Consider the following 21,342-nt stretch of genomic DNA (forward strand, 5'->3'; position numbering starts at 1 on the left):
TTTGAAATTTGAACAAATTTTAAGTTTTGAATGATTTTTAAAATTTGAACGAATTTCGAATTTGAACAAATTTTTAATCTTGAACGAATTTCCAAATTTCAGAACAATTTTGAATTTTGAACATAAAAAATTCGAACGGTTTTTGAAATTTGAACGAATTTTGAAATTTGAACAAATTTTAATCTTGAATGAATTTCCAAATTTCAGAATAATTTTGAATTTTGAACAAAATTAAATCAAAATCTGAACAGTTTTAATTTTCAAAATTTCGAAACTGAACAGATTTTAAAATTTTGTTCTCCAAATTTTTTTTTTTAAAGTTAGATATTGAAAAAGAAAAATATTTACAAAAAAGAAACAGCAAAAAAAAAACGTACCTACTACTAATGGGCCGCGGCCCAATCAACCGGCCTGGTCGGTGGGGTGTGCGGTGGCCCGTACACACCGACCAAGTCGGTGTACAGCACTCCCCGGAAATGCCGTGTCAGTCGGCTGGCATATCCTAGTTCTATGTCGGTCGGTCCGGCCCAAGGTTACATACTTACATGGCCTTCCGGGAGGGTGAGAGCTGTCGGCTGCAGATTATTTTACGAATAGAAGTCTGTCTTTGTCACGATTTGAAATTTAGAATAGCTATTTTTGAGCGATTGACTGAAACACCCACGGACGAAACCAAGGCAGACGAGACGGATGAAACGGACGAAAATTTGCATACCACGAAAACACTTCGTATTTTATTATTAGGTAAAGCTAAAGATTAGATATAGATTGCTTTTTATTTCTGAGAATCAAACACATAGCTTCACGACGCAAACGCTCCTATCATAGTTGTGTTTTTTTTAAATATACGTATATTCGGACCTTTTTTTATCTTACAAATAAAAGAGTGACATTGTTGGCTGGCCCATGTCGGCACGCCAGCAGATTCAGAGTCTCCGTCCCGCTCCACCTCTCTGTCCACGCCAGAATTATTACTTAGATCATCTTCACCTCTCCCCTCCACCAACCTTCGGCCGGAAACCCTAGCCCGCCCACGCCGCCGGCGATGGCCGCATGAGCGCTGCCCCTCCGAGTAAGCGCCCACCAGCCAGCTTCGTATTTTCGACCGCCGCCGCCGTCCTCATAGCCGCCCTCGCGTCCTCCTTCATCACCCTCTCCCCTCGGCAGGCTCCGCCCGCCGCGGCACTCAGGCCCAACATGTCGAAGGCCAGGGTTTACACCGACGTCAACGTGGTGCGCCCGAAGGAGTACTGGGACTACGAGGCGCTCACCGTCCAGTGGGGGTAAGACGCTGACGTCATGTCCTAATCAGCAGCCATAGCTGCTAAGTTTTATGTTCTGTCTGCCTCTGTAAACTGCGGGTTAAGGTGGAAGCCGAAGGATGTCTTGCTTGTTTTCCTGTGGATTTTGGTTAGTGTTCGGTGTGGGTTATTCATTGTGTTCTGCAATGCAAGGATAGGCGTTTGTTAGTAGGATTTTAGTGAGATTCGCGGATTTACCTCTGATCACTGTCAACTACAGCTTCTGTGTGTTTGCGCGCGTGCACGTCTGACAAGAAAATTAGATTGAAATAATGGAGTTTGACTTTGCAGTATAGTGCTATTTTTTACCTTGTCAAGCATTATCTTTCACCCCATTTGTCTAGCATTAACTTAGTCAGCCGCTGGTGTAGTTGCAGAGTACATAGGCAGCTTTTGCACTAGAGTTTCAGAGATTGATAGATGAAGTACATAGCAGATAATCGGACCGATGTTGATCAGAACTTAGAAGTTAACAATTGTGTATACTCCGGTCATGCGGCTGTAAGATTGGGAAAACTTGTGGATGTAGTCATGTCCGGCCTTCACCTCAGCCCCTTCAACGCATAAGCATCAAAATCATCATGTGCATGTATGTTGATCAAATGAGGATTATTATGCAAATAATATTTTAAAAATATGAAGGATCAACCCCAGAGCACCATGCATGATTACTCGAGATCCCTGGTGATGGACGGGTTTCACCGCTGCACGATGCATATGGTATAGTAAGAGAGCCCATATTAACTCGGGAGACATGCAGATATTACATGATTTACTTAACCAAAACGAAATTGGAGTGAAACTGATTTGATTGGCTGTACGCGCCAAAATCTAGAGGGAGAATTCGTGAAAAGATTGCCTTTCATCGACCCTCTTCCTTTTTATGGAACTGGCTGTTTTCTTCCTTTTGGAGGCGTGATTGAACGAAAACAACCGGTTCAAAGGAAATGAAGAGAATCAATGAAAGACAAGTTTGTTAACGGTTCCTCCCTACAGATTTTGGCGCGTACAGCCTTTTATGCTTTTCATGTTACCATAGAAATATTATCTCTAACGATTACCACATCTCTAACCAGTGAGCAGGATGACTATGAAGTTGTCAGGAAAGTTGGAAGAGGTAAGTATAGTGAAGTGTTTGAAGGCATCAATGTTACCAATAGCGAGAAGTGCGTCATAAAGATACTCAAGCCTGTAAAGAAAAAGAAGGTACTATTAATGGATCTTTTAACTCTTATTGAGGTATCAGACTATCAGCTACTCACTTGCATTTGGAACTGTAGATTTTTTCGATCCAGGAAGTATCCATCTAGCAACTAAATAGATTAGTAAAACCAAAAATATTTCCATCTAGGGTAGAGCAAGCAACCAAGAAAATATGGGACAGAAACATAGAATGAATTGAGCAAACAGTACTAGAAGATGAGGACTTTCCGATGAACTTCTAGAAGTGCCCAGTAGTATCCAGAAATTGTGAGTGTGCAATACCTTCCTCTCGGCATCCTTGGCAAGTCCTAGGATTGTCTTTTGACCACTCTTAGCTGGTTTTTTATTCGTCAGTTTCTGCTGGAGACCTTCCATTGTGCCATTCCTCAAAAAGGCACATAAGATGCTTGGGATGTTGGTCGCAAATTTTTGGAGCACGTAAGAAGAATAAAAGGTGGAGGTGGTGTTGGCTCCTAGGTGCATATGAACGTATTATGAAAACTGCATAAATATCAATATTTAAAAATGTCAAAAAAATCTGAAATAAATTTCGCGTGTACATCTGGACATTCTATGTTATCACACAAGTTTTAGGGGAAAATGAACATTTTATGTGGCCTGTGTAAAAAGTAAAAAAAAAATCTTGTGAATAGTCATGTTGCAGCATTTTTTTTACAACGGACACAAAACATATTCTTTTTTCCAAATAAAATGACTTTCTTGGTGATGAAGTTCTTAACCTACATGTCATGTGTTTATACAGATCAAAAGGGAGATAAAAATACTTCAGAACATCTGCGGAGGTCCAAATATCATTAAACTGCTTGATATTGTCAGAGATCAACATTCGAAGACTCCCAGCTTGATCTTTGAATATGTCAACAACACAGATTTTAAAGTGCTCTATCCCACGTTGACAGATTATGATATTCGCTACTACCTATACGAGCTACTAAAGGTTCTGTTTACCTTCCTACCTTACTTTACTGTGGTGTTCAATAAAACACTTCGTTCTCTTGATTGGCAGAAAGAACAATACTGTTCTTTTGTTGAAACTGCATATATTTTTATTTATTTATGCTCCAATTACACCTGGTATTGTAATCAGCTCAAATTTATTAGCAACTCAAGTTCAGAATTAACACTTGATAAAAGATTTGTCCGTGAATCATAAATGAGCTTTATGACTAGGATTTAGTAAGACACCATTTATGAAATTCTTGTATTCTTAAAAGTGCTGGTTTCAATTCAGTCATCAGCAAGTATTATATTGTCCAAGATAAGTGCTAAGGTCTCTGCTAGTATATTTTAGTGCCTTCTGGTCATGATTTCAGAGTTGTATGGAGTAATATTATGATATATTTTCTTAAGTAAGAACTGACAACACCAATCGAGTTGCTATTTGTGACAATATTTCCTTTTTGCTCCTGGTTCTACTGTTACAGGCATTAGATTACTGCCATTCACAAGGCATTATGCATCGGGATGTTAAGCCCCATAATGTTATGATAGATCATGAGCTTCGAAAACTTCGCTTGATAGACTGGGGCCTGGCCGAGTTCTACCATCCAGGCAAAGAATACAATGTCCGTGTTGCTTCAAGGTTTGTGTAGATACAAGTCAACAACTGTTTGGTTATGTTATTTCTTGTGTCCTGCAAAAAATATATACTCCATCCGTTCCTAAATATAGGTCGTATAGTTTTTGGCACGGAAACTAAAGAACGCACATGGAGGAAAGTTATATCATTTTTGGGCGAGATTACCCCAGACTAATAGACGTGAGAAAATAGAGGAGTTCGCATGAGATAAGAAAACGTAATCAAATCAGTAAAAGAATCTCTAGATGAGTGGTGCCACACAATATACCTTATATTTCGGATTTTTTCTCAAAAACTTTTATGCCTTATATCAAGGAACGGAGGGAGTATGATTTTTCTTTGCTCCATAACTGAATTGGATTAAACCCTTTTGATCATGTGCATTGCACGGCAATGATAACTTCAGAATATGGTATATTATTGGGAGTTCACATTATATTGACTCCACCCGGGTTCGAATCCCCATCTCACGGTAATTTCGCAGGGAGGGGCGAACTTTAAACCGGGTTATCATCCTAGCGTCCATCCGCGGGGAGAGTCTCATCCTACCTAACAACGTATTGCCAATGGAGGGATCATTCCCCCGTTGGTCAACGTTTTATGTTGACTCCACAACCAGAAGCAATATATGAGCAGAAAAACTTAACTTGTTTGAACTCACCGGTACTGTTGGAGCTGCCTAATGAAGTTCTTTTAGTGATGTTTCCATGCTCTAAAATATAAGCAATTAAGTAATTAAATCATACATATAAAAATCTGACCAAATGATAAAGAAACGTGTTCTATACTACAAAATAACATGTTTTCACCACTACATATTCTTCATAGCTAATTAAGTGTATTGTCAACTCGCATATGTACTTGCCTATATACGTATCCTGCAATTTATTGATTATTAACGTGTTAATTCAAGCTGCTTGTTCTGACTTTAATTTATTGTTTTAATTTTTAATATCTGATAGAAGCATTTTTTTCATTTAATTTAGGTATTTCAAGGGACCTGAACTTCTTGTTGATTTGCAAGATTACGACTACTCTCTGGACATGTGGAGCCTTGGGTGCATGTTTGCCGGGATGGTATGTATGCATTATTATGAATACTGCGTGTGTATCCAGGATGTCCTGAGGTCCATAACTGACTTAGTTCCTACTGATGTGTCATGGCTGCAGATATTTCGGAAGGAGCCATTCTTCTATGGCCATGATAACCATGACCAACTTGTGAAAATTGCAAAGGTGAGTCCCAGTTTGATTCCGGTATTTTGCATATCTCTGGTTATATAATAGCATCTCCACCGGTGACCCTCATATAGTAGCTGGCAGCACACATGCCGGCTATGTATTGGGGTCGCCGGCAGCAAATGCTGGCCAAAAAAATTAGAGTGTCCACCTATGGGTGCTGGCAGTAAATGGCAGAGGAGAGATGGGGGCAGGGGGGAGAAAAGGAGAGAGGGGTAGGTGGGGAAAGACCCTTCGTACCGGGGTCGGTTGGGGGATGCCGGCTATTCTATTGGCCACGTAATGACTTGGATGCGCTATTGGGGACACCGGTGGGAGCAATTTTTTGGTTTGGACTGCTTGCTAGAAGTGTTTTAGTGATGCAACCTAGGGTTTGGATTTTTGTTGCTAAAACTGTTTCAGTACTTGACCTGTTTTCATTAGCATGGAATGCATACTATGTTCTTGAGTTCGGTTAGGAATTCGATTACTCAGTCTGATTAGATAAGATTGCCAGTCTGATTAGAGAACACTGTATTGTATGCAAGATCTGTCTCCTATATCAGAGTTGAGGTAGTTTGCTCAATAATCAAGAAAATAAGTTACCCGTCATCTTCCTTTCCACGTGCAGCCCATTGACATGACCACCCAGAACCATCTCTTTGACTCCATCGATTCATCTCATCTCAAATAGAAAATGTGCTGTACCGAGCCAATTTGCGGCGAACCAATTTGCGACCGAGATGGAACTAATGCAGTAACCAGATAGCATAACATACATTGATATTTGTCCTAAGGAGCTTTGCAGATGTTACGCCTACCTGGTCTATTTTGTTTTATATTTATTTGCTACTCACTTTAATATGGAACAAAACCACAATAACTTGGACACTAAATACCTTGATACTTTGACCAGCATAGTAGCATCTAATTCGTGCAACTCCCCATTATTCTTAGGTGCTTGGAACAGATGGGCTGAATGCTTATTTGAAAAAGTACCACATTGAGCTTGACCCTCACCTTGAACACCTTGTTGGAAGGTAAGTTGCATGCTTGGGGATGTTAATACGCTCCCCGAAGATTAAGAATTCTTACCTTTGCGTCATTCCATATCTGTCACAGGCATAGCCGAAAACCCTGGTCAAAGTTCATCAATGCTGATAACCAGCATCTAGTATCCCCCGAGGTTAGTTAATGCCACCTGCATGACTAGTGTATGTCTGATTGTAAGTTCTCTGCTTGACTGCGTCGTTTCATGTATATTTGTAGGCCATAGATTTTCTCGATAAGCTTCTCCGCTATGATCACCAAGATAGGCTCACTGCGCGTGAAGCTATGGTAAGTCGAAGACCGAAGGGATACTAGTTTTGTTTCGTTAGACTTGTCATAATGAAGTTGCAGTTTCTTACTTGCACATATCTCATCAAGTGTTCGCAGGCCTATTCCTTGATTAGTGGGTGACTGCTGACCTGCACATAGCTAGTATACTCTTCAATCATTTGCACACAATATGTTCGATGCATTTGACCATATGTTGAGCCGTGATTATTTGTTTTGAGTTCGATATAAAATAATTTCACACATCCAAGGTTCTATGACATGAATCATCTACTCTTAGAGTAATATGGTGCAAACGTGTATATATGCAGGCGCATCCATACTTCCTTCAAGTGAAAGCAGCGGAAAACAGCAGGTCGCGACCACAATAACATTCAGTCTGCACCGTGTTAAGTGGAGCAGTTGCTATCGCATGATGGAACTGTTGCTGTCAGCAACTTTATCCAACTATCTTCTCTACTACTGAGACGACGGTCAGAGTCGCTGCATGGAAAAAAAATTGAAACCTTGTATCTGTAAACTTCAAAGCACCCTAATTTACTTTGATGGCTTTTTTTTTTTTTTTTGAACAAGAGAGGGGACTTTGATGGCTGTGGTTGTGAATGCAGTGACATGTATATCATCTCTGTAACAGGGTTAGCAAATTGTCTGCAATGTATTATGGCGTGGCATTTAGTGGTAGCAGCCAAATGTACGGGCTATTTTTTTTACTGGTATTATTATGTGTGATTTTTCTAATACAACAGTGTATCATTATACTTTCAGCAATTGCTATAGCAAAAAGAAACAATAGAGCTGTAGCTATAATGTTTGAAAAGAGCTTCTCTTTGGAGCTTTAAACATCTGGAAATAAATCATATGGACTGTCAGATGATTCAAACAGCTTAAAACAGGCATTGCCTCAGTTCCAAGTTAGTCAATGCAGATTTTTCAGAAAAAGTATGAGCAAACCTACACATTGGAACGCTTCTAGATACATGCACATCTACAACAAATTAAGTCTCTTGCCTGCTTAAAAACCGTTTAAACAACACAGCCCTCAGCCCATGCACGAATGTGCAGACCAGTGATGAGCCACCATCATGAAGCAGCATACTTCCTGACATCCCGAAGGATTAAGAGGATCGCCAATCTAAGATGATGTAAACAAACAGATACAGACTTGTCAACTAGCACATGTTACTGAGAAGTTGATTCACTTCCTACAACTTTTCATGAAAGCCCGTCAATTGAATAGATGTAGTGTACGAGTACATGATCGTTACAAAAATGTTTACTATGTGTGTGATCTATATGGGACGTTGAGCCCGTTAACCTCATTTACACCTTCTGATCTCTAATCCATTTTCACCTTCTGATCTCTAATCCATTTTGTGGCGACCCATTTCTCTCCTTTGACCACCGGGCAGCTTCCGTGAAGTGAAGTCTGCAGCAGCATATCCACAACAGAATTAGAAGACATAGTTTGGCTGTGGCCTGTGGGGCCATACGGTACCACTATGAGAACAAACATATGCAAGTCTAGATATCTTTCGCGGACTCCGGTGATCACTTCAGATGGAAGTTGAACTTTGGCAAATCCTACATCGAATAAAAATTGTAACGTAAAGTCGAATTTGTTTGCCAAGAACGTACCGGATCAATGGTGCCATTTACCATAAGGGAGTAAAACAAGAGGCCATCGCCCTTCCTTGGTTTTACCTTTAAGCCAATGCACTGTTCATAGTCATAGCCTATATCCATGTTTTCCCCATTCTGCAAACTCAACAAAGCATTCATCAGAATCTACTCAAACAATGCAGAGCAAAATTTTGTTAGTACCCACCTCATACGGGAACATAGTTTCTCCACCTTCTTCGACGTCCGTGAGATAGAGCAAGAAAGATGCCACCTGTGGAAATGCAGTTCAACGATTCCTTAAATACATTCTTCAACTGAATCATGTAACTGAAGTCCTCTTTTGTAGACTATTCATCAAATGGACTATAATATCAACATGATAAACAGACAGGAATGCAGGGGATAAAACTTAATGATAAAACTTGCTACGTCAGAACTCCAGCCCAGCTCCTCGTCCACATAATAAATAAGCTCTGATGACCAGATGGTTCCCCAAGGTTGACTGATATTTTAAAGAGCTAATAGATCCCTTAAGCTGTAAGTTTGGGTCAAAATAACCTCTATGCTGATGTTGTAAAAAGAAATCCATCTGCTCAACATCAAGAAACAATAAGCTCCAATTTAGGCAGAATGCAAGCGAAACTAGAACATACCCTTTGGCTTTTTTGTGGACCATATTGAGCCGGGTCAAACGCGTCATAGTGTGAAGCATACTTCTGTCCAATCTCATAGCGGAGGATGTTAAAGGGCTGCCACATATGACAAACGTAACCAGATTATCAGTGAAATATTACAGCAGAATAGCTTGTTTTCTTATGTCTTATTCAGAAACGACTTATTTTCAAGGAACTACAGCAGGAGAGGCCCCTACTGCTGATGTACTAATGAAGGCAATTCAAGAACTCTGACTTATCTCACAAATACATGTCAGTATAGGTATGATTGTATGAACCTGAAGGTTCAATGGGGATGAAAGCCAGTAATCACACTCAAGAAACAATGAATATATCAACATGAGAAAAAAAAAGTTTGAGCAAAGGGAAACAACTAGTAAAGGTAGATAACTTATGTACAATATGGACAGTCTACAACCACAACACCGTGCATGTTCCTGCTAATCTTACTACCCAAGAATAAATTTCTCTTTAAGTTATCTTTGCATATGATGTAGACAATAATTCCATTCTTTACACAGGAACTAGCCATATGCCAACATCATGTCAAAAATTCTGGTTAGTTCAATAGGAAACAGTGCCAATTAATGGAGAAAAAAAAGGACTGAACGTGGTATGCAATCACTAACTTACGGAGTAGTACCTCTCCATTACTCCTTGGTATCGTGGTAGCCTTTGCAATCTTCTTTTCAACTTCTGCAAGGGCTCCAGTTGGATCTTCATCAGCACTGAGGAATGTGCCTGAGCTGTTTGGCAATATGATACAAGTACAACCATTAGCTCATTGCAGAATCAGAAAAGGTCGTAGGGGTTTAGCTATACTTATACTCATAGTTGTGCATGCAATGCAAAGCTGAAGTTCTTGCTATAAGAGGCATAAATTACTACAGATCAGGACAGTGAAGCCAAAACAAGAGTAGTACTTCTGTAGTTTGAGCTTTTGGACATGCCAGCCATTTCACGTGTTAAAATGGGTTGACAAAAACCATGAAGAACACCCTTGATCAGAATGTCAAAGTAAATTATATGGTTGACACTTCTAGATGTCAATACTCTAATAAACCGTGTGGGTTTTACACGACCACATAATTTTGTCTTCTTCCCAATCTTTTGACGCCTCACACCCTAATTGGCCAATACCGTGCCAACATGTCACTGGGTGTGGTGTGTGTGTGTGTGTGTGGGGTGGGGGGGGGGGGGGGGTCACGAGCTCTGCAAAGCCTTGCATGGAAACTCGCAACCAAGGCTCCAGGATCTTGCCATCTCTCTCTCTCTGCAACTACGTGTTCTGGTGCCGACCACTTTCCATCTGGTCAAGCTCTGGTGCCCACCGGCTACCGCCTCCATACGGTCAACCTCCCGTTTCGCACCAGCTGCAACCGGCAGCCAGTATTTAAATGAAATATTTGTAGGACTTGTGGCTTTGCTTCAGTATTAAATCTGGTAGAAACGATTAAAAATCTTGAAGTAATTCGCTAAGGGTAACTACGAACCTCAGTGACAGATAAGATTAAGGATTTGGTACATATAAGAATCAAGTCGCACTTATTAAGCCCTTTCAAAACCAAATACATATCTGATCTCACCATGTATTTGGCATTTCACAATCCCTAATAAGCCATCTCAATATATCTGAATATTATGGAACTAGGTGAGTATTTTCCTGAGAGTACTAATGCTGGAGTGATGGTGTTGAGTACTAAAAGAAGTGAACAATTTAGTAGATACTAAACTGGACCAACTTCGTTTGCTTGAAGTTTACATGTTACACTTTAATCAAACTAACCTGTGCAACTTAAAATACTCCAGTAATAATTACCTGCTAGCCTCTAACTGACTGGTCAAATTATCTATCCTTTATGATGATCGCAGACTGTAAATAAGGAATTCGCGCAAGGAGTTACCTTGTCCTTATTCCTTTGGTAGTCTCTTCGGTTTCTCCTTTCCTTAATGCCAATGTTGATGGCCTAAGCCGCGCCTTAGCAGTTTTTACTACGTTGTCACACTGTTCTGCTGTTGCAAATTGGGGAAAGTACAATGCACGAGGTTGCCAACTCAAAATCTGCTCAAGAGATCACAGTTACATTATTAAAGAAACTAAAAGAGGTAGGTGAGATTATGATACGGCAGAAGGAAAACATACATCACACAACCAAAAGGCGCAGTGCAACTTATTAAAAGAAGTTAGTGTTGCCATTCTTAAGGGGACGGATAGTAGACAGCAAAGTAAGAAGCTGAACGTGAGATTAGAATGCGTACAGGACACATATGATCACTTTTTCCTCAATGTTTTGTAACTGCACCTAATTAACATAAATTTTCAAAATATTTGAGGCTTTCAAGTTACAAACTCGTGAAAGGGTGCACATGTACATAGGTTAATATTAGACTTCGCAACACGAGATTCGCGTATACTTAGGGATCTAGTGCCCATTTATTAGGTACATGGGTTACAACAATGAAAACTAGCAGTTCCATCTTTCACTCGTAATGAATTTCTTTGAAGTACCAAATAGCCAATGGCAATTTTCCAATATATAGACCACGCAGGTAACAAACAACTAGATAAACAGTGTCTTTTTGTTGTGAATAAGCTATTTCCCACGCAATTGGCAGTTCCAAAAATAATAGGAGCATAGCTAAACAAAACAAGAGGCAGTTACTGAAGACTCGCACATGAGGCAGAAATGCGGGGTTACAGGCGCAACGTACTCACAGAATACACACCTCTTGCATTTGTTGGTAACTGCCGTGATGCACAAAGGTCGTGAAATTTCAAATGCCTGGTATTCTATTATACATTTACACTACACTAGCTAGCAACCATCAGTTAAGTGGCCCAGAAAAACGCTATGTATCAAACTATTGACAGCACATCCCGCATGACTGGCTAATTCCACTAGTAATACTAAATCATGCAAGACTCACACAAGAGGCACAAATTCGGGGTTATAGGCGCAAAGTACTGCTCACAGAATCCACACCTCTTGCATTTGCCAGGGAATGTCATGATGCACAAAGGTCGTGAAATTCCGCATGCCTGATATTCCATTACACATTTGCACTACACCCAAGCCCATGAAAATTGCATGCGAGCTAACAACCCGCCAGTTGAGTCGCCCACAGAAATGCTGCGTATAAAACTACTCACGCTAAATCCGTTGTATCAACAGCAAGTTCTAATTCGGCAGGTACTCTACACCAGCAAGTTAGTCCAACAGCACGACGCCGTCAGAACAAACCATCCTGGCGAATTGCACAACCCAAGGAGGAACTAACGTCGCCGCCAAATGCAGCGCACATCATCCTGACGTGAAAACAAGCGCAGGTCACATTTGGTCCCCAGTGCTACACTAGTCGGTAGCCACCGGTACCGCAAGGCTAGATTAAGTTTTTTTAAAAAAAAATTACCGACGACGCAATCAGGAGGGAATTCATCAGAAGGAGCGGTGACCTGGTGCGGGATCAAAGAGGGCGCGGGATCGCCGGACTCCCCGTACGCCATCTCCGGCCAGGCCGCCTCCATGAGCCGCTCCCTCCGCAGCGGCCGCTCCACGTCCTCCTCCCCCTGCGGATCCTGCCAGCCGCCAGAGGCGCCCCAGATCAGAAGCCACGAATCTGTGAGCCGCGGCGACGGGGAGGCGGATGCTGCGGTACCTGGGTGAAGAGGAGGGAGCCGAAGAAGCCGGCGAGGAAGAAGAGGGAGCAGGAGACGAGCACCACCGGGAGCCGCAGCCGCGTCCGCATCAGGCCCCCGCCTCCGCCGCCGCCGCCGCCGCTCCTGATGGCTCCGCCGCCCTTCATGGCCGCGCCGGGGCGCGCTCGGCTGGTGATGGGCGCGCGAGGTAGGGGGTCGGCGAGGGCAGAGCGAGGCGACGCGACGCGGGGAGAGATGGAGCTCGGGAGGCGGGTCTTCTCTTCTCTAGGCGTCGCGGAAAATGGATACTGAAATTAATGTGGAGTTATTAGGCGGGCGTGCGTGCGTTTGTTAGTACTGTACGGCGCAGCGAAATTGCATAGGCTGATCTCAGTCTCAGACGAGTGCGTGCGAATCAATCAAGTGGCAGCACATTTCTACGTGCACCGCTTGGTTCACAGGTGGATTTTGCCACCCATTTGTATTACTCGCTCTTTTTTTGAAAGCAATATATTTATATCAAGCTAGCAAACCGCCTCATTAAAAACCTTCCGCTCTTCTTAGGTACCCTGGTAAGGAAAAGACTGCATCAAAAACTTGCAGCCACCAGTTACACACTATTACAATCAGCTCGAAGACTGTGAACTAACCAAGGCGGTGGCTCAGCATCCCAAGTATCAGGCTCACCATTAATAGCAGCAAATTTGGCACAACAGTGAGCCCCTTGGTTAGCTTCGCGACCCTCATACATAAGGTGAAAAGAAGAAAAAGCACTCTTCAGCTCACTAATCTCATCTAAGATGGGACCAATCATAAATCTCTCTCGTCTTCTTTCTTCCCAATATTTCACCACAACTTACAATCCGTAACCATAACAACTCTATCAAATCCTCTTTGAATCGCAAAGGCACAAGCATCACGCAGGGCTGGAGTTTCTGCAACCAAGGGGTCCAAAACCCCAGCATAAACCTTGGTCGTTGCACCAAGGAAAGACATATTGTCTCTAGCGATAGCTCCAGTAGCTGCCCTATTGTCCTCCACACAGATCGCCCCGTCCAGGTTAATTTTAACATACCCCTAAGCCGGTTTGCTCCATTGATCAGGCTGGCGAGTTCTCATATTCGTTTTATTGTTCTTTGGTAGCTCCAAGAACCGCAGCGTCTCGGATATGAACTCCATGGCTGGATTATACCCCACCTCACCATGTGTAATATTATTCCTGGAGGTTCAGATGTTATACATCACCGTAGTGATCTTTGCTCGCTCATCAGCAGTATAGCTCGGATCACATAAAATGTCCTTTGTCCAAGTCACAAGTCACAGGATGTAGCCTAGGTAACTTCAAAAGAAGAATTTCTTTGGCTGCACTCCAAAACTGTTTTGCATGACTACACTCAATTAGAGCGTGCATCAAATCATCAGATTCAGCTTTGCAAATACCACAAGTACTGTTCTCCATGACATGCCGCCGTGTAAGAGTCCTATAATTAGGTAAAATTCCTTGAAGAACTTTCCACCAAAAGACACGCACTTTAGGTACAACACAAAGCTTCCACAAACGGCTCCAAACATCAGCATCATTATCGGATGTAGATGCAATTTCTCCCCCGCTGATCGTTTGAGCCCTCTCATGTCGATCCATCAGCGCCTTGTAAGCCGATCAGACCGAATATAAGCCATTATTCTCCTTAGACCATGCAATACTGTCACCACCCCAACTGCTCCTTAGCGGAATCTTCAAAATAGCTTCGGCGTCCGGGGCAAAAAACAGCTCATTGATCACATCAATATTCCACTTATGATCTTCAGTAATTAGTTCACTCACCTTCTCCAAGTCCGTGTAGTGAAAAAAGAGTTGTTTGCCGTGGTTAACCCCAACCGGCTGGCTCGTTTATATATTAAGATCAACTTGTACAACAAGATTACATCGGTATAAAATACCTTACATGTATACAGACGTATATACAACTCTAACACTCCCCCTCAATCTAAACCGTCGTGAACAAGGTTAAGATTGGAACTAAAACGACGAAGCGCAAGCTGAGTAGCAGGCTTCGTAAACACATCAGCCAGCTGGTCGGCGGTGGAGATGAAACGAACATCAAGCGCACCAAGCGCGACTTTCTCGCGAACGAAGTGAAAATCAATCTCGATATGCTTCGTGCGAGCGTGGAAAACCGGATTGGCAGATAAGTATGTGGCACCGATGTTATCACACCATAAGACAGGAGGTCGGGGTTGAAACACCCCAAGCTCCCGCAGCACAGACTGAATCCAAACAGCCTCAGCGGTGCCATTGGCCAGAGCCTTATATTCTGCCTCGGTACTCGGAGCGAGACACAGTCGGCTGCTTGCGAGAACTCCAGGACACAAGATTAGGACCAAGAAAGACTGCAAACCCGCCCGTGGAGCGACGATCATCAGGGCAGCCAGCCCAATCCGCATCAGTGAAGATACTGAGGTCCATAGAAGGAGAGCGACGAAAACGTAAGCCAGTCGAAACAGTGCCTCGAACAAAGCGCAGAATACGCTTGACCGCCTCATAATGGGCAGTAGTCGGCTGTGACAGGTACTGACAAACCTTGTTGACAGCAAACGACAAGTCAGGGCGCGTCAATGTGAGATACTGGAGTCCCCCAACCAAACTCCTGTACTTGAAAGCATTCTCTGAGCCAAGCGGTGTGCCGAGATCGCGTGTCAACTTATCAGAAGTGGACATAGGCGTAGAGACCGCCCGACTCTGCTCCATGTTGGCCCGATGTAGGAGATTGATGACCCACAAGTATAGGGGATCGCAACAGTCTTCGAGGGAAGTATTACCCAATTTATTGATTCGACACAAGGGGAGACAAAGAATACTTGAAAGCCTTAACAGCGGAGTTGTCAATTCAGCTGGACCTGAAAACAGACTTGCTCGCAAGAGTTTATCGATAGTAACAGTTTTATAGTAGTAGCGGTAGTGAAATAACGACGACGAGCAACAAAGACAGCGAGTAGTGATTTTAGTAAACAGCGAGGATTAAAATACTGTAGGCACGGGGACGGATGACGGGCGTTGCATGGATGAGAGAAACTCATGTAACAATTGTAGCAGGGCATTTGCAGATAATAATAAAACGGTATCAAAGTACTAATCAATCAATAGGCATGTGTTCCGATTATAGTCGTACGTGCTCGCAATGAGAAACTTGCACAACATCTTTTGTCCTACCAGCCGGTGGCAGCCGGGCCTCAAGGGAAACTATCTGGATATTAAGGTACTCCTTTTAATAGAGTACCGGAGCAAAGCATTAACACTCCGTGAACACATGTGATCCTCACATCACTACCATCCCCTCCGGTTGTCCCGATTTCGTCACTTCGGGGCCATTGGTTCCGGACGACGACATGTGTATACAACTTGCGGGTAAGATCATAAACAACGAATATCTTCATGAATCAATAACATGTTCAGATCTGAGATCATGGCACTCGGGCCCTAGTGACAAGCATTAAGCATAACAAGTTGCAACAATATCATAAAAGTACCATCTACGGACACTAGGCACTATGCCCTAACAATCTTATGCTATTACATGACCAATCTCATCCAATCCCTACCATCCCCTTCGGCCTACAGCGGGGGAATTACTCACACATGGATGGGGGAAACATTGCTGGTTGATGGAGAGGCGTTGGCGGTGATGGCGGTGATGATCTCCTCCAATTCCCCGTCCCGGCGGAGTGCCGGAACGGAGACTTCGGCTCCCGCGACGGAGTTTCGCGATGTGGCGGCGTTCGGAGGGTTTCGGCGACTTCGACTTCTCCCCGTGCGTTTTTAGGTCGAGGCGAATAAGTAGTCCGAAGGGGGCGTCGGAGGCCAGCCGAGGGGCCACACCACATGGCCGCGCGGGCCCCCACGGGCCGCGCCGCCATGTGGTGTGGGGCCCTCGGGCCTCCACTTCAATTGTCCTTCGGCTCCGTCATTATTCTGGGAAAATAGGCCCTTTCGTCAAAATCCCGAGGTTTTTCCTGAAAGTTGGATTTCTGCACAAAAACGAGACACGGAACGGTTCTGCTGAAAACAGCGTTAGTCCATGTTAGTTGCATCCAAAATACACAAATCGGAGGCAAAACAATAGCAAAAGTGTTCGGGAAAGTAGATACGTTTTGGACGTATCAACTCCCCCAAGCTTAGCTTATTGCTTGTCCTCAAGCAATTCAGTTAACAACTGAGCGATAAAAGAACTTTCACGAACACATTTGCTCATATGATGTATATATTCTCATGATATGGCTAATACTTAAGCAGTTCATAATAAGGTATATGCAAATAAGATCATCTAACAACTATGTCAATCATGAAGAGGTACCAACAATTAATAATAAGCATCATGAATCATGTATATAAGCAGGATTGCAATGTTCATAAGAGAGTATGATAAAGTGGTATCTCGCTTGCCTGTATTTGATCGGCAAAACATAAATGCCCGGGCACCTCTGGAGTTCATACAAAGACTAGAAATAGTGATTGTCAAAGATAAAAGTATCAAAGTTATACCACAATCAATCATATTTTGAGACAAGCATATTATACTAAGAATGACAGTTGTGCTCTCAAGAAAGTGCTCAAAGAAATAATGGAGACACAACATAAAAGTAAAAGATTGACCCTTCGCAGAGGGAAGTAGGGATTAACATGCGCTAGAGCTTTTCATTTGTAAAGTAGGAGTAAAATTATTTTGAGAGGTGTTTGTTGTTGTCAACGAATGGTAATGGGTACACCAACTACCTCGCCAACCGGACTTTCAAGAGCGGCTCCCATGAATTATTTGCATTTTATGTGGCACTCCTTCCAACCTTTCTTACACAAACCATGGCTAACCGAATTCTCGGGTGCCTGCCAACAATCACATACCATGAAGGAGTGCCTTTTTATTTTAGTTTTATTATGATGATGACACTCCCCCCAACCTTTGCTTACACAAGCCATGGCTAACCGAATCCTTCGGGTGCCGTCCAACAATCACAAACCATGGAGGAGTGTCTATTTAAGTTAATTAATTCGGGACTCGGGAATCCCATTGCCGGCTCTTTTTGCAAAATTATTGGATAAGCGGATGTGCCACTATTCCATATGAGAGTCCGTCAAAAGTAAATGACAAGGTTGAAAGCTAAACACCACATACTTCCTCATGAGCTATGAAACATAAACACAAATTGAGAAGCATTTTGAAGGTTTTAAAGGTAGCGCATGAGAATTTACTTGGAATGATTTGAAATGCCATGCATAGGTATTTATGGTGGACACTCTGGAATAACTTGGTTTTCATGTGTTTGGATGCACGAGCAGCGTTCCCGCTCAGTACAAGTGAAGGCTAGCAAAAAGACTAGGGAGCGACAAATCAAGAGAGCGATGACTCGTCATAATCATGCTTGCGGCAAAATAAATTAACTGAGGCATAAAAGTGATACAAGAACTTTGAAGCAATGTAAATCATTGAGGCTTAATTGACTCTTGTTCAGTCATATGCATGCGTGAGCATGTGCCAAGTCGATATAAATGAATTATTCGAGAGGAGGATACCACAATGCCATACTTACTTATGAATAAAACAATGCAAGCAAACATCCATGACATGCTACTCATATTAATAGATTGGAGCTAATCATGAGAGATCATGAACTACTAGACTTTATTAAATGACATATACCTCACATGAACCAACTAAGCATGCTCACATGGATGAGTATATGTACAAAAATGAAAACAAATAGAGTTCATACCAGCCTCTCACCACAATCAGATTGTCGTAGATCGTCATTATTGCCTTTCACTTGTGTAGCTTGGATAATATGAAATGAAAACCACGCTCCAGCCACCGAAGACCATTGAACTCATGATGAACTTTACAAACCAAAGAAGAACAGCAAATATTTTTGGTGTTTTCGAATTTGAGAACAAGAACAAAAGGAAACAAGCAAACAAAGCAAAATCTTTTTGGGTTTTCTTATAGCAAACTAGCAATAGCAAATAAAGCGAAACAAATGCAAGAAACTAAGATAAACAAATGGTGAAGAGAAACAACAGAAATATTTTTGGTCTTTTTGTGTTTTGGGAAAGAAACAAAGTGGAAACAAGGAATAGCAAACTAAAAGAAACACAGAAAAGCGAGATGGCAGAAATCTGTCAAAACATGACAGCAGTACAGAAATCGATTTTTACAAAAATCTTACGTTGCTCAGTTCGAAAAGTGTTCAACCAATGAAAGTGAGATAACAACCTGGGGAACATGCACAAAAATTTGCAACTCAAAATACTGTTCTGGCTGGGCGCACGAATTTTTACAGTAACAGCCCAGAATCTGTTTTCAGGCAGCACTTCCCCAAATATCATCTTCCTCTCATTAGAAAACCACTCAAAGAGACTAAACAAGTATATACAAGTATCCAGCAATCATAATATGCAAAGAATGAGTGATGCCGGTATACCTCCCCCCAAGCTTAGGCTTTTGGCCTAAGTGGAGTTCAATCCCATCGATCCCATGAAGTAGCGCCTCCGTAGTATGACGAAGATGGATCGTATTCCGGGTTTGTGCTAGAAGACGCACCGGGATGTGTGACGGTGTAATCATAGGAAGGCTCGACATCCTCGGAGTCATGCTGCTGGTGGAAATCTTGTATCTTCATATGTTCATCCACCTCCTCCTTAGTGCACGACCATGATTGCCTGTCAATACTGAACAAACCTGGTTGGGGAAGAGGAATTTCTTTCTCATCCCCGTCAGAAAACAACATTCTATAGACCATATTATCTAAAGTAGAATCGGTAGTCACAAAATGATGACTCTTCATAGCAGCAATATCAAGTCTCCTAGGGGCCAATGGCACATCATTAGGATCAATAGGAAGATTTAGATATGTTAAAACACGCAGTGCAATAGTTCCTCCAAAAATAGGTCCCCTGGTAGTCAGGCGGCGAGCAATAAGAGCACCAAGGTGATAGGATGTTTGACCAGTAAGTGCAATATTCAGGAAAGCAAGATGGTAGCTAGAGATATTACTAGTGTTCTCCCTACCAAGAATGCTAGTAGCAACGTAATATGCAAAATACTTAATGGCGGGGAGTTGAATGTTCCTTATCTTGCCCCGCTGAATGGTGCGACAATCATCATCGGTGATCCCTCGATAGAGCTCCAACAAGTCCCGGGGGTTGTCATCAATCCTACTTGCTGTACCTGCAGGGACAATATCCAACGCAAGACAAAAGTCCTTCAATTGCATAGTAACAGGATTACCATAGATCCTGAATGCAACCGTTGGCTCATATTGTTTGTTGTTGAACTGGAAACTCTCGACGAAAATTTTTGTGAGCATATAGTATTGCTCCCTTTCATCTCCCATATAGGTGGTTAACCCTGCCCTGTTGACAAGGGTTAAGAAATCCTCCAATATCCCTGCATTCCTTAGAAAATCATAGCATGGGAAAGTCGAAGCATTAGGAGGCCCGTTGTCCTCTTCGGGCGCGAAGCTAGGCGCGATGATGTCCTCGTTGTACGACCGCCTAATTTGGGTGGCGGTCCTAGAAGGCCTCCCCGTCGTTGGTTGTTCCCTTCTTGAACAATTCTCCAAATTTGAACTTCTTCATTTTCTGAAATTTTCAACAAACAATATAAAACTTGATTTGGTGACATATAATTGAGGGAAACTACCATAGGAACTTGCTAGAGTACTAATCATGCATCAAAACTAATTTCTACCAATTAGAACAAGCATGCAAGCTCACCAAACATGTCACCTATAGCAGCAAAATATTCAAGATATACTCAACCAAACAAAATTCTACTTGGAGGAGTCACATACCAAGGAGCAAATGTGCCAAATTTCAACAGGAAATCTGAGCTGAGCAAAGAGATCGAGAAATCTGGAGTTCTTGAGCAAAAACGCGAGTGAGAGGAAATTGGTTCGAGTTTTTTCGGGAGAGAGAAGGTGCTCGGGAGAAAGAGATGACAAAGTGGGGCAAGGAGGGGCCCACACCACATGGTGGCGCGGCCACCTCCTTGGCCGCGCCGGCCTGTGGTGTGGCACCCTGTGGTGCCCCACGGGTCATCCTCTGGTGCTCCCAGGTGCCTCGTCGAAAAATAGGACCAACGGTGTAATTTTCGCGAATTTTTGAAAACTTTGAAATATGCACATTTTCTGGGTATTAAGTTTATTATTACTGGCCAGGAAAATTTTTGAAATCTCAAATCAATTAAGAAACCTTGCAAATTAAAAATGCTACAGCAACTAAAGCAAGTGGAGAAAGAAAGAGATGTTGTTTACCTCCTCTATGCATATAAAAGGTATTTGTTAACAAGGTTGATCAAGTCTTGCCACCAAATAAATTTTATATAGCATATGAAGAAATAAACCTCAAATCAATCATGTTACCTTGAATTGTATTGATATGGATCCAATCACAAGAGTTTGATATTCTTCTTTAGGCTCATATATAGGACAATCAATAATTCCAACTTTGATAGTTCTCACATGAGAAATAGTATTAACTCCGCACGCTTTTTCAATCCTCTTGGGGAAATAGACGGTGTGTTCCTTGTTATCAACATTGAAAGTAACCTTTCCTTTATTGCAATCAATAACAGCCCCTGCGGTGTTAAGAAAAGGTCTCCCAAGAATAATGGACATATTATCATCTTCAGGCATTTCCAACACAACAAAATCGGTTAATATCAAGCAGTTATTAGTAACTTGAACATGAACATCCTCACA

At 42.3% G+C, this 21,342-nt stretch overlaps 2 protein-coding genes across 3 annotated transcripts; one reads left to right on the forward strand and one right to left on the reverse strand.

Moving 5' to 3' along the window:
* Positions 1-984: 984 nt before the first annotated feature.
* Positions 985-7,203, forward strand: LOC124704364 (casein kinase II subunit alpha-2-like). Of its 2 annotated transcripts, XM_047236617.1 has the most exons (11): positions 1,056-1,072; positions 1,168-1,283; positions 2,378-2,507; positions 3,268-3,462; positions 3,950-4,107; positions 5,091-5,181; positions 5,275-5,340; positions 6,280-6,362; positions 6,445-6,508; positions 6,592-6,660; positions 6,972-7,203. In XM_047236617.1, exons 2-11 carry the CDS (start codon positions 1,198-1,200, stop codon positions 7,029-7,031), a joined length of 1,002 nt encoding a protein of 333 aa, XP_047092573.1. In that variant the 5' UTR covers positions 1,056-1,072; positions 1,168-1,197; the 3' UTR covers positions 7,032-7,203. The 2 variants fall into 2 exon arrangements, with proteins under 2 accessions (XP_047092572.1, XP_047092573.1); XM_047236616.1 differs by having other exon boundaries at positions 985-1,283.
* Positions 7,204-7,996: 793 nt separating this feature from the next.
* LOC124697504 (probable prolyl 4-hydroxylase 9) lies at positions 7,997-12,758 on the reverse strand. The gene is made up of 8 exons (XM_047230088.1): positions 12,612-12,758; positions 12,409-12,531; positions 10,859-11,016; positions 9,598-9,700; positions 8,934-9,029; positions 8,486-8,551; positions 8,296-8,415; positions 7,997-8,086 (listed from the first exon to the last, which is right to left on the reverse strand). The coding sequence occupies exons 1-8, from the start codon at positions 12,756-12,758 to the stop codon at positions 7,997-7,999; spliced, it is 903 nt and encodes a 300-aa protein (XP_047086044.1).
* Positions 12,759-21,342: the final 8,584 nt, after the last annotated feature.

The sequence above is a fragment of the Lolium rigidum genome, chromosome 3 (assembly GCF_022539505.1).
Source record: "Lolium rigidum isolate FL_2022 chromosome 3, APGP_CSIRO_Lrig_0.1, whole genome shotgun sequence".
Taxonomy (NCBI): domain Eukaryota; kingdom Viridiplantae; phylum Streptophyta; class Magnoliopsida; order Poales; family Poaceae; genus Lolium; species Lolium rigidum.